The sequence below is a fragment of the Ambystoma mexicanum genome, chromosome 1q, assembly GCF_040938575.1.
Source record: "Ambystoma mexicanum isolate Mex_15411 chromosome 1q, UKY_AmexF1_1, whole genome shotgun sequence".
NCBI lineage: Eukaryota > Metazoa > Chordata > Amphibia > Caudata > Ambystomatidae > Ambystoma > Ambystoma mexicanum.
The window spans coordinates 1,131,367,341-1,131,381,474 of record NC_090922.1 but is presented as its reverse complement, the minus strand read 5'-3'; the positions used below and the strand labels follow the sequence as shown (position 1 = coordinate 1,131,381,474).

The 14,134-nt window shown below is 42.2% G+C and overlaps 1 protein-coding gene across 1 annotated transcript; it reads left to right on the top strand.

Moving 5' to 3' along the window:
- The first annotated feature begins 9,628 nt into the window (after positions 1–9,628).
- PRMT6 (protein arginine methyltransferase 6) lies at positions 9,629–11,171 on the top strand. The gene has a single exon (XM_069641888.1). The coding sequence runs from the start codon at positions 9,736–9,738 to the stop codon at positions 10,756–10,758; it is 1,023 nt and encodes a 340-aa protein (XP_069497989.1). The 5' UTR covers positions 9,629–9,735; the 3' UTR covers positions 10,759–11,171.
- Positions 11,172–14,134: the final 2,963 nt, after the last annotated feature.

Below are 14,134 nucleotides of genomic sequence, written 5' to 3'. Positions count from 1 at the left end.
GAGAGAACCATTGCTCTGGAGATGGTGAGCTTCTGGGGGGAAGTAAGAATAGGTAGAATACCTCTGAGGAAGTGCAGCTGGAAGTGGGCCTTCTTGACAAGGTCCGTGATGCAAGCAGAGAAGGAGAGAGTGGAGTCGAAGATGACACCAAGGTTTTTTGCTTCACAGGAGTGCAAAGGTACAGGGACCAAGGAGGGCGGCCAAAGAAAGAGGGAAAGCAGGAGCAGGGGTCCCAATGAGAAGGATCTCCATCTTACTGGCATTAAAGCAAAGATCATTGGAGGCACACCAGTCCTGAATCGCTGAGAAACAGTCACTAATGAGCAAGGGAGGAGAGGAGGCTGAGGGGAGCCTGAATGCGAGCAGAGTATAATCTGCATAACACTGAAAGTTAGAGGAGAAGGTGGAGATCAAGCAGGTCAAATGGGCCAGATAGTCATTGAAGACCCAAGGTGAGAGGATAGAGCCTTGGGGGACACCACAAGTGGAGAGAGTGGTGGTGGAGAGAAAGGACCCCAGTTGGATCCATGATACCCAGGTTCTCTCAGAGTCGATAGAACAAGGTGGTTGATTGACCAAGTCGAAGACAGAGAAAATGTCAAGGAGCAAGAGGACAGAGGGAGAGCTGGAGTCAAGATTCGAGAGATCTTCACGGGGGTTCAGGAGAGCAGTTTCTGTGCCTCTGGCTGCTCTGAAGCCACCTGTTTACACAACAGTCATAGATCGGACTTGGATATGAACATCCTCAGGTTTTGTCGGTGAGAAGAAGGAAAAAAAAGAGGAGAGGGAGAGGTGGCCAAAGGGGGCCTGAGTGAGGGAGAGGATGAGGAGAGTGAGGACAGGATGTCCTGAGTTTTCGTAGTGAAATGAGAAGCCAGTGCTGTACAGAGGGCTTGGGAGGGAACAGGAGAGGTGGAGAGTGCAGTGGGATTGGCCAGCTCTTTGCAAATTTTAAAGAGTTTGGCTGTGTTGTTAGAGGCCGCAGAGACACAGGCTTGGATATGGACCCTCTTCTTGGAGACTGTATTGCCTCTAGAGCAGGCGGCAGGCCAGTTTATCAGAGGATGCACCCGAAGCCCTCAGCCACCCTGCACTTGCGTTTCAGAGCGGCGAGGTAAGAGTCATACCAAGAACTGCACTTGGAGGTAGGCTTCAGATGGATTCTCATGACATAGGTAAGGATGTGCAGAGTGTTGGAGATAGAAAGATGCAGGTTGGAGACAGGTTGAAGAGGGCTGTGTCAGAATGTGAGTCAGCCGGAGTATGATGAGCAGAGAAGGTAGAGACAAAGGGCGTCCACTGACACTTTCTTCATGGGCTAAAGGGCCGAGAAGGAAGGTGGCAGTGCTGGGGTAGGCTTTGCCTGAGGGGCAAGACATTTCAGGTGAGAGGAGAGGAGGGAAGAAAGTGGTCAAACCAAGAGAGAGGAGTATTGAGAGGGTTAGAGAGGGGGGATGTCTGTGGAGATGAGAACATCCAGGGTGTGTCCAGCAGAGTCGGACCAGAGGGAAGAATGGAGAGGGAGAGTAGCAGAGGTTGTGTAAGAGCCCAGAGGAGGGATTAGAGGCATCCAGGTGGATGTTGAGATCTCTGAGAAGTAGAAGAAAGTAGAGAGGAGCAGCGGTCAGCACACTCTGAGAGGAAGAGGGTAGCCTGGCCAGGTGGCCACAGTCAGAGAGAGGCCAGGAGAGACAGAGAGCCTGCAGACAAGGTGTTCAAAGGAGGAGTAGGCCTGTGTGGGAATAACAGATGCAGCGACCCACTCCAGAAAGAACAGGGCCACTCCACCTTCAGGTTGGTTGGTTCTGGGCTTGGCGAGGATGTTGTAGCCCTCAGGGGGAGAGAGTGTCAAAACTTGTGACAGAGCTGGCCAATGAACCAATTGTAAAAATGGTTGGTTGATTTGCCACTTTCCGCTTTAAAATGTGTAGCCCGGAAGTGGCAATATGAGAAAATGGTTTCCAGTTCTGTCCGTTTTTTCCCCCAGCTGTTTTTTTTTTAAACAAAACTTGCATTTTTTCTTGCAACTTGTACACTCCATTTTGCTAATGGATTGTTTCTTGGATTACTTAGGGGTACGCACCTCGACACAAAATACAGTAATGTCCAATCAAGGTTCTATAAATATATACTTTAAACAAACACATGTACAATAATAGCTAGGAAATGGTGAATGAGGCGTTGAGGTAAACCCCTAGAGTGTTTACCATAGCTGAGACGGACTAGAACAGTTGTCAATTAGGAAGGCAGAGTAAAGGAACTTTTAGGGCAATCAGTGGGCTGACAATTAAGATGTCAGTTTTATCATTTTTTTAGGCATGGGTGATTGGCTGCCATCCAGGCCTGTATTGTGGAGTGAATGTCATCGAGGGTGTTTGAGTCATCTGCATAGTTACTGGCCAGTGGGATCAGGATTTTGGTGTTGTCGGCATAGTTAGTGTAGGCTATGCTGAGAGAGTCCTGAATATTGAAGAGGGGCCTGGTGGATATATTGAATAGTCCCTGAGGATAGTTTGGGGACGGAGCTTGCCTCTGCCTTGGAACATCTGCCTTTACTTCACAACTGGAGGAATTTGGAGAGGGTTGCGCTCCCAACAAAATTTTCTTCAAGGTTTGGAGTCCAGAGATGGTTCAAAGAAGTATTGTGGGACCCCCTTCTTTTAAAGTTAAAAGCCCCAGTTGATTGGACAAAAGCTAACCTGCTTTAGGAGTACAATCCCTGTTAAAATGCTTTGCCTTCTGACATCACACTGAAAGTGCATTGTGCTTCAGGAAATGGAGGGAACAGGAAGAAAAGATAAAGCAGAGAGAAACAAGATGGTGAAACCCTTCTACAGCTGTAAAGAGCTCCCTCTGTCTAAACTAACCCGGCCCCTTCCCTTTTCAATAGAATCAAAGGTCTTTGGATACGCAGCACGCTGGTGTCAGGCTACTACTTTTGAGGGTGGGTATGCCCTTTGCTTCCTGTTTCAAAGACAGCTTCCTGTGGAGTGGCTGTCCTGGGAAGGTGTCACTTTGCCTTGCAAAGGAACAAAGAGTGGAAACCACCAATCTGCAGTCTTCCTAGCAGCAGCAGAGGACGCCTGTCTGGGAACAAATTCACATGTCCCCTCAACAGCTGAAATGCTCTCACAGGGCGGACGCATGAGTGATATAAAAATGATTTGGCTTGGATAACTATGAGAGATTGTGGCTGCCATACCCTAAACTCAGGTAAGGCTTATAGTTACAGTCCTTGTGCACCACCAGGACAGCAATCTCAAAATTGTGCAGTGTTTGGAACAGAGATGTGTATCTCAAACGCAGCCCCTGCACTGCAGAGGCTTGGCTTTCACTGGAGGTGTCACATGGAGTACAGGTGTGGCAGATCAAGCCTACTGGTTCAGCAGGGAACAAGGGTATACTATGCAGGGATCAAAAAAAGGATTTGATTAGCAGGAGCTAAAAGCCGCTCCTGGGTATTCGGCATCACCCAGTAAGCAGGACCTACATCTGGAACCAGGAGCTATTACAAAGCATGCCGCAAATGTATCTCCCACATGTGATCTAAACTATAACTTGTTAATTAAATATCATGCCTTAGGCTTTAAACGTCTTCTGGATGAACCCTAGTGCTCATTTATACAAAATTCTTAAATGCACTTGGTTAATGTCATATGTGTGCTCCACCAGTTGGACTGTGGAGCCGAATGTAGCTGGTGGTAGCTGTTGGTTTCAAGCAAATCAGGCTCTCCAGGGCTATGACCAGGAGCTAAATAGTTCCCAGCTCCCCTCAATTTAAATCCCTGCTATGCTTTTGGCATGGAGCTTATAAATGGGAAATACAATCAGCAGATTTTCCTTACTGAAATGGAAGTATCTGCATTATTTTATAAACTAATAAAAACAGAAAAAGCCAGGGTTTCTATAACCTTGCCAGATGGTAATTCCTGACAGAGGGACATAGAGATAATGGCTCAATTACTTACTCGTAATGTTCATTACTCCTAGCCCTAATCTTCCCCGTCCCATTACTTACGCCAGTCTCGCCCACTCAGGAGAACGAAATATTTATTTTTCTGGTATGGACGACAGGGACTGTGGGCAAGTACCTACCATTTATAGGGAAGGCCATTATGGGTTAAAAGGTACATTTGAAAAGGTACAATTAGGAAAAAAGAAGAGAGAACAAGCAAATCACATTCATGTGGCAGTAGGAGTAATGACGATTAGCATTAATTAATCAAGCCGTTCATTTAGGGACTCGGCAGAATTCTGCACCACTAGGGAAATACCAGTTCAAGGAAAATCAAATCGATGATCCCTGTCTCAAACAGCATTTTAAGGGGTCAATGTAAAGCTGCTCAGGAGCATGCTTGATAACTTTGTATTTCTGGAGTTTTGCAATCAAACTGAACTTTACGGAGATCATTCACCAAACAAACACTAGAAACTGTGGATTTTACAGAGATCTGGACAACTTTTTTGGCTTGTAAAATAAGAGAACTAGCAAAGTCCATGCATTTTCAAAGGGGGGTCAAAAGACTTGCATGGAACCCCGTTCTGAGCAGTGCATTTGTAAAAAGACAGCCATTTTAAAATTGACTGCGGCCAACACACCACAGCCAACGCTCCAGGCAGTGGACATTTTAGTGTGGGGGCAACTATTCACTGAAAAATATGTGTTTATTAAATGTCAACGTTTAGTAATGGGGTGGGCCTATCAGATTCTAAAAGATGGTCTGTGTTTGGTTTAGCAGTGTGTGCCAAAATATATAACATTAAAAGGCTGCCCATTCAAAGACGTCATAAATATGGAACTACTCATATTATTCTAAGCATAGATAAATTACAAGCCTTTATGAAACAATGTGAAACGATGTTAACAGTCAGGTAAAGGAGAAACCCATTCAGATGATTCAACTCTCTCTATCACCCCTTGCCTCCCCATCAGTCCCAGCTCTTCTTTCACAGCAGTTCTGAGAGCTAGTGGTACAGCTCTCCGTTTTTGTACTACTGGAACAGAGTTAATTTAATTCCGATTCTGTGCATAAAGCTCTTCATGGTACCCAATTCTTCTCGGGAAGCTGCATTCTGCGTAAGCTTCTCGGGCAATTTATCACATACACAGCATAAGAAAGTTTCCTCGGCATTCAGATAAAGTCTTACGTTTGGTCTTTTCTTATGCGATCAGCTCACAAGTGGATAGCCTCCTCTGCTCGAGACATACACCCTTCCTTTAGCTGTTCTGTCTATAAATTGCATGACAGTCCAGAACTATCCTACTAGTTCAATTAGTTTGCATCCAAACGCTAAAGGTTTGATGTCTACTTTATTCAGAGTAATGACTCTTCGAATCAAAAATAACCTTGGGCAGTAATGTATACTTAGCTCCAGAGTCTATTACCGTTTCTGTATTCATCCCTTCAATCGTAATGGTAGACTTGGGTTTTTCAATATAAGCACCTTCCTCCTCAATACCAAGCTCATCAGTCATGCTATCAATGACATAGGTACTTTCCTAGACATCCTCATATTACTCATCATGCATTCAACATTCTCAAATTTGGTACTTCAACAGTTAGTGAAACGGCTTTGCCCCCTTCACACTTCTTGCACAGTGCCTTGATGTCAGGACATTTATCACTGCTGGCAAAATGATACAAACTATCACAGAGAAAAAACACCTTTTCCATTCCTCTTCATCGTTCTTCTCTTTGAACGTACCCATTGTATTACTCTTTCTTGAGCCCGTTTATCATTTTTTGCCTTGTATTGCCAGAACTTCCATTACTTGCACTTCTTCCACCTTTTTTGTGTCCAACTCAGCCCTCTTTTCTAACTCTTTTACACATTTGTGCGTAGCCTCCGCTTCTTTCACCACCCTATTGACTTCATCAATAGAGAGATTAATCTTCGACCACAAAGCTTCCATCACTTTCCCCATCACGGAATTCCAGCAAGAATTGGTCTTGTATTCTTTCATTCAAAGTACTCCCAAATTCACACAACGCTACCAAACCCCTTAGAGCTGTAATGAATTGTTTCACAGATTCCCCTTGCTGCAGTTTCTGCTTGCCAAAATGATGCCTCTCCAATAAGATACTCATAGATTTATCATAATCCAGCAATGTTATGCACTTTTCGTATTCTTAAAGATTTTCTGATTCCTCATCAGATAGCAGGGAGGATTCTCAAGTTGTTCCTGTGCATAGTTTCTTAATCAAAAGACACTTTTTTCCTTTCACTTCCAAAGTTCAAATCATCAACCACCAGTACATAATAGTCAAAACGTTTCTTCCAGCACTTCCAGGGTATGCTGGGCTCCCCTTGGGTGTCTAGAAAATATTATGGAGGCACACCTTGCGTGACTTCCTTTGTGCACTAATATGTATCTTATATATTTAGCACCTTTAACTCCTTTTCCTTTAGAAAATTCCAGACAATATTCTCCTTCTTTGTTGCTTAAGCTGACTTGCTTGCTATTAAACAAGTCCAGAATTCATTGGTCTTTCTTCCTTTACCCGAGTATGCAGGCAATGCAGCATTTCTGAAATACATCTTTAATGCTTCCCGACAACCGTCTTACTGTATCCCCATGCCACCTGCACTGTGTGCTTTTCATAAAAGTGACTCTTGTACTGCCACGAGATAGAGACTGCATTCCTGAAGCCTTCTTTATGGCTTCATTGAGATACTTTTGTTTACAAGGTGCTGCAACAACCAAAATGGCTGCACGCAACGGCACGTTGCAGGGTAATTTCTTTTGCAAAGCTATGATGTGCTCTCTAGACATGCGCTGCGCCGACTGGCTCACGAAAGTCGGACATGTGCAGTGCAGGCCCACACACAGGCTCTTAATGAGCACAGATCACAAGGCCAATGACCCACAGTAGCAATGCACTGTAGATCAGAGCGGCACTCGGTTCGTCCGTGTGCCAGGGTGGTGTCTGAAAAGCAATACAGTGGAAACAACTGCTCTCCACGCATGCCAAAGGTCTACTCTCCCAGCAACAACGGTTTCTACCCATTGTCACTCGTCAATAGTGAAATGATGGAAGAATCAGGTAACACGATAAACCTTCTTTATTGATGTTTACACGTAGCGCCCCACGCCCCCACGGGCTTCACCACAGCTCACAATTCTTTCTCCAACTGCCTTTCCTTTCTGCATCTTTTCTCTAACATTCCACACTCCACATACATTATAGAGAATGTTACACAATGACTAAAATTAGAAGGCTTTATCACACCGGATTTTCTGAGTTGTGGCTTTGACTATCGAAAGTAGTGGAACAGTCTACCAAGACCTTAAGTTGTTGCCATGTTAGGTGAGAAATAATAAGAAAGTCCAGGCTTTTAGGATAACATATTACAGCATTCTGGTACTTGTAGTGCTAGGCAAGCATGCAAAATTGAATGTAAAACAAAAAGAAACATGGTTTGCAGAACATTACTCAGGAGTTACTATGTATGTAGATTACAGGTGTGCGACAGGAGAGAATACATTCATCCCACAAGGAAAGATACACATTGTTTATACATCTTTAAAAAGGTATGTAGAGAAATGCAAAGACCTGTATGAAAACTGCACCTATACATTTTAATTCTGGCAAGCAAGCCCGCCCCCCCTCCACAAGGTATTATTCCATAGTTAATAAAATGTGCACCATTGAGTTGGATAATGGGAATCTGTGGACATTATGTTAGAGTACTAAATGAAAATGGCAAGCTGATGTTTATGGCCCTCTGGACGGGCCTGTGTGTTCACTCAGAACTCCTTTTAACTTACTTTATACAAATCAATCCTCCCGATTAAGGCAGGAGACTCCCCATTTTTAAACGAAAAATGTTGCCATTTTAAACTTTCTCCAGCCTCAAATTATTCTAGCCCCAATACATTCCTACGGGAAAATTAATTTCTCTCCCAGTTGCTTCAGAATGTTGGCATGTATGATACTTTGTCCTCAGAGCACCACACATTTTGGATGGTTGTTCCGCCACTGCAATGTGACAAACAGTACATAGTTCAGGATTTCCTTTACCCATCAACCTTTAGAAATGAAAAATCAGGTGAAACAAGATTAGTTTTTCGGGTGTGCTCTTTACTGAAACCTATTGGCTGGTAAGGGTGCGAAAATTGAGTATGCCGGGTACCACCCGCCAAAAGCAGTGCTGCCAACCGACCCATAATTTGTGGGTGTAACCCATGGTTTCTATTTAAAACTCACAGGGAACCCGCCCACAGGGCATGCTGAATCTGATCGACGTTACATACGCACGAAGAATGAAATGATATGAAGCAGCTGCACTTTATTTAATAATATGGTACTACTTGAGCAAATGGATGGGTGCACAATATTCTGACACCTTACCTGTCCGGGTCGTACTTTTGCCTCCGATTCAAATTGAATTTGCGACCCTTTGTTGAAGCCCACTACACCAAGTCTATGAGCACCTGGTGAAAGAGAAGTTTCTGGCAGTTGCTGCTGTATTCAATGACAAACCCCAAGCATAAATCAGAGGGCAGTACAGGGGGCACAGTTAGTGGATTCATTGACCTGTAAAACTTCTGTAAATCTAGCTTGAACACGGTGCAAAAAAGGATGGTGGGACGTTTTCGTGCAGCCTTATTGATGTTTTGGTCATTGTTTTTTGTAAAAGTGTCTTTTAACATGTTTACTAAACCTATTATGTATAGCTGCCAGTGAGCCGACTTCTCCGTTTTGCCATTTCCATCAAGACATAAGGCTAGAGAAAAAAGGAAGTACATTAAAACTCATCAAAAATCAATTTTTGTCCTGAGGTATACAACGAAAACTTTGATATCGATTTTTCATGGAACACTACAGCAAACGTGGCCCTTAGAATCCCTACATTATATTGACATGTTTGCAAGGCGATCATGGGCTTCATAAAATGTCAATTTACGGCAGTGCTATGCAAAGTTCCCAAATATGAAAATTGTTCGGTGGCCATTTTTTGAGATAGGGTAACATGCAAGCAACCCTCAAATCCACTATGAAAAGTTGGCGTCTATGAAAAGACGGTGAGTCGACAGGTGCAATTCCCTACTAACCGAAAGAAAGTCATTTACATCTAACCGAAGTTTCAGTAAAATGACATGTGAATTTTGAGTTACACATGGTGTTAAACATTTTTAAAAAAAGACATTAAAAGTCACGAATGGATAATGATGTGAATGAAAGAGTAGAACGTGAGAAACAGAGGATGGGGGAACTAACCTGCATTGTCTTATAGCAATGGCTTGGGGTAGGCAACACTCGCCCCCCCCCCCTTTACTAATTCCTAGAGTCTCCAGTCTCCTCAATAAAGGAGTGACGTTTAGCGGTTGTTGCAATTCCGAAGGCGAAGGGTTAATGAAGGCGGCGGTGTACAGGGAAAAACGGGGCAGCTACCAAAACGAAAAAAACACGCAGAAAGGTGTTAAAAAGCTTTTCGGCTGAAAACGGACAAAAACGAAAGGTCTAATCAGGAACTTTTGTAAGTCTAATAATTGCGAAGGATTAACATATAAACGGTGCGTTCGTAAGCCGGAAACCAAAAGTGAGAAAAACAGAGCGCCCAATCAGACGTAAGGATACATCTACCAATGACGGCTGTCTCCATCGACCACTAAGGAGCCGTCTTTCATGTGAACTGCAGCTTTGTAGCTTTTGCTTGTTCAACAAGGAAACAAACGTGGAGATTTGCAGGCTGAGAGTTTGCTCTGCACCGTTTTAATTATATATCAGGATGTCACTGACTAAACGGAGAAAATATGACCACGGTGAGCAGGAGAGCTTATACTTTGACTGTTATTCAGATGTGTCCATTCATGAAGAAATGATATCAGACAAAATACGAACTAATGCATACAAATTGGGCATTTTAAGAAATTTTGCTGCAATCAGAGGCAAAGTGGTGCTGGATGTGGGGGCAGGCACTGGCATTTTAAGCATTTTCTGTGTCCAGGCAGGAGCTTCTAAGGTTTATGCAGTAGAAGCCAGTACAATCTGTCAGCAAGCAGTGGAAGTCGTGAAACAGAACAAAATGGAAGACAAAATAATTGTAATGAAGGGAACAGTGGAGACCGTAGAACTGCCAGAGAAAGTAGATGTGATTGTAAGTGAGTGGATGGGCTATGCACTGATGTATGAATCCATGCTGTGCTCAGTCATTTCTGCCCGTAACAAATGGCTAAAGGAAGGTGGCATCATCTTGCCTTCTTATGCTGAACTGTTCATTGCTCCAATCAATGATCCAACAACAGAATGGCGCTTGGACTTCTGGGGCAAAGTCAAAGAAAGATATGGAGTAGACATGAGTTGCATGGAGACTTTTGCTAGAAAGTGCATTATGAATCAAGAAATCGCAGTGAATTGTGTTTCGGGCGAAGATGTGCTAGCTCACCCTGCACGGTTTGCGGAGTTAGATTTACAAGTAGCTACAGCAGAGGAAATCCGGGCTATCCGCGGCAAGTTTAATTGTCGCTGCTTTGGCTCTGATTCAATGCATGCCTTCGGCTTATGGTTCACAGTCACATTTCCTGGTGAGAAACCACTGCTTCTATCAACATCACCTTTCAAGGAGGAAACTCACTGGAAACAAGCCATTTTGTACCTTGATGAGGCTGTTCAAGTAATTCAGGACACAGAGATCACTGGGGATATTAGTATGCGTCCATCAGAAGATAATCCAAGGCACCTCAGGATTCATATGAACTACAAAGTCGGAGAACATGAAATCCAACAGAAGAGTTTTCGCATGGGGGAATAGAGAACTTAGAAAAGCATGCCCATTTCACCATGCTACGAGCATTGTATGATCTTTACTCCTGTCACTATACTTGATCTATTTATGTGGACTTCGAAAGACTTGTAAGAATTTGAAAAGCGAGATTCTCCAGTGAAGGATGTAAAAAATAAAGTTGTGACTTACAGTTAAAATTGATATCTGTATTTATTTTATTTATACTGCGAATGTAGCCATTATTGTCCAACTCTGATGATGAATCATAAGACCACTCTCTCTCTTTCTTATGTACAATGCATGCTAAAATTGGCAAAATATCATGACTTGTAAAAGTTTGTATATTTGCTTGCCACAAATGGTACACAATTTGCTATTTTTGCTTTCTACGTCCTCAAAACAGACTTTTGCAAATATAAATTAAACAACATGGCTATAGATTGTTTTGCATTTATTCAAAGTTGTGTTTTAACAGATTTGCAATTTCTTCTGGGTACAAAGCATGGTAAGATATTACATGACAAAGTAATTTCCTCCTTGAAATTGATTCTCTTAAGAGATTTAATTCTAGACTAGCAGTGTACATAGGCAAATGCTATTTTACTGATATAAAAACACCTTTCATATCCACTACCTGTAAGGCATCCATTGCTTCTAGCATAATTATATTGATGCCTGATGATCTAATTGAGTAAATAGGCTAACATAAGGTGCAGTGGTGGGAGTAATCCTGTGTATCATTGTAGCCCAGTTACTTGAATGTGTCTGTGGAGGCATACAAACGTTTTTAATGGATTTCACAGGAATGTTATACTTCTTATTTAACCTACCATTCAGGCTTGATGGTGCATAGCATTTTATGTATGGTGAGGCAAATTAATGGGGATTGCATTATAAAAATTTAGCATTGTGCATGAACTCATTTTAATAACCAACTACTAGTATTAGAACAAGAAGCATTTACATGCGTGTCTCACAGATGTGTACGATAAGATTTTAGCAAACCAGGTTTTAGGATCAAGCAGAGCTTCATTTTTGGCTCGTATGTGCCACAGGCACACATTGCATGTCTGAAGGCGTTTTAATTATTAGTCTGACATTCAGTGAAAATATTCAACCCAAACCGTTTTTTTAAAGCTAGCACAGTGTGGTGTGTGTCCTATTTTAGAGTTGTCATATTATGGGTCACTATGGGCTGTTTATAAGAACCCCCCGCCCCCACTTGCCATTTAATGGAGGATCTTAAAAAAATAGTGTCAAGCGTTTGGGAATGGGACATTTTCACATACTGCTGTGTCTCACCAGTGGGAACACAGGGTAGCACATTTTGTGGGCATAAGAATTCCGAAAGAAATGATACATAGGCCTGTCCTGGTAGCCCTGTGATATTGTTGGGAGCTGCATTGGAAGGACCTATGAGTAAATATTCTTTCTACTGGCACTGATAAAATGGTTAAAATACAGGGTCTTACTGCATATGAGACCTTCCTCATGAACGTTTGAGCATTATACATTCATTTTAATAGGAGTGAGGTTTAATTTTATGGTAAAATAGAGGTTTAATGTGCATTACACAGGTGGTGTGTGCAGGGAGGAGTTGAAGGTAGATTAAAAAAAAAGCCAACAGATTAAGCATGTCATGTTATGTTTTTATAAAGCACAATGTTTGCCATTATTATGGCTTATTTGCACTGCGATCAAGTTTTTTTTAATTTGAGATTGCCTCACTGAGATACCTAAGGAAAGTAGCCGTGCCGTTTCCACAAACCTTTGAGTTGATATTGCATTTGGGTTCTTGGCATAGGGGTCCATTTGCAACTTCTGGGTGTTTGTTATGGTGCGAGTTAGTTCATTTGTGTGATAGACCAGTATGATTTTATTGGAGCGGGGCCATCAATCAATCTGTATACTAGTTTGATCATTTGCACATTACCGTAGGGCAGGTTTAGTGGTTCAGTTTGACCAGGTTTGGGTCTTCATGGGAGGGTGTGTTGTAGGATTGCTTTTACATTTGTAAAGTCTCCTGGGTGAGTTGTGTCTCATAATTCACCCGTCCATGGCTTTCAGTGGGTGAGCACAAGTCGGTGTTTTTCTCAAGATTTATTAATAAAAAAAGCCCTAATCAAACTCTGTTTTATTTTCTTCATTTAGTTGTTTGATGTCTTTGCTTGCTTACAAGTGATTGCTATGAGATAATATGCACATATGTACACCACAATCAGGGTATTACTGATCTCAAAAGATGTTAAGGCGGATATAGGCTTTACCAACATTCTTAATATCATATACTTTCTGTAATGCAGTCTACATTTTTACGCGTTCTCTAAAGGCAACAATGATCAATCTGCCAAATATGGAAGCTGAGTGTCCACCTAACTGCTGTGCAAGTTCTGTTTCAAACCATACTATGAATGTGTGTGACATATATACCCACACATTGCAATTTAGTTTAACTCCCGCCTCTCTCTGAAATTGAATTACCGAATGGTTTAATGAAGTTTTTTTTTTTCATTGTTGTTAGTGGCTCAAACTCCCAAAACGCCATGTCGTCCATAGACGGCTGCATTGAGTTAGGAAAAAATCCAGATTGTCTCTGATGTCTGAATGTACTGGATACGAGCCCCACAGTATTAAGCTCTAAACTCTGACTCAACTACCACTGATTCTTCATTGTCTAAACAAGAGAATAAATGAGGTTCACATGTTAATTTACGGGATTTTGGATAGATCTTACTGGCCATTTATTTATTTATCAAATATACTTCCCCTGTTTGGCTGACTACTGACTCACTATACGCAGGAGAAACGGTGCAGTGCCCTTAAATATGGCACATTCCAAAATGCAGAATTTGGACAAGCAAGTTGTGATGAATTTGAAGTTAAGAAAATGGCTTAATGGAACACTAGGGGTTTTCCCATCTTTTATGGTCTTCTCAGCACATCTTACAAGTTGAACATTGTCTAATCATCTGTCTCGAGGAAACATGGATTGTGGACCTACCTATTCTTGATGGGTTCATGATATACGAAGAAAAGGCGCAATGCGGTCCAACTTGGCAGGCTACTTTGCGCAGTTATAAATAATTGTGGCATTTCAATGTCCAAATGTCAAACTAACTGCCATGATATTTTAATGGCAAGCCTGTTTGTCCATGAGTTTGCATTCCTGTCTTCTCATTAACTTGTATTACAATTATTCTAAGTCTGACATCGCAATATTTCTTACATTTTTGTTCAATTTATTACTATTTTGGGCTTCAGAGAACGACAATCCTGCTATTATCACCGTTGACATTAACTGTGAGTTTCTGGATCCATTTGATTACTTGAAAAGTCCTGTTTGAGTGCTACAGTTAAATCTAGAGTTCGGGGTGCCGAAATTTGCCAAGAGATGGAAGTTTGG

Bases quoted from the DNA above. Each gene is read 5' to 3' on its own strand.
- PRMT6 (XM_069641888.1), top strand. From the start codon at position 9,736: ATGTCACTGACTAAACGGAGAAAATATGACCACGGTGAGCAGGAGAGC.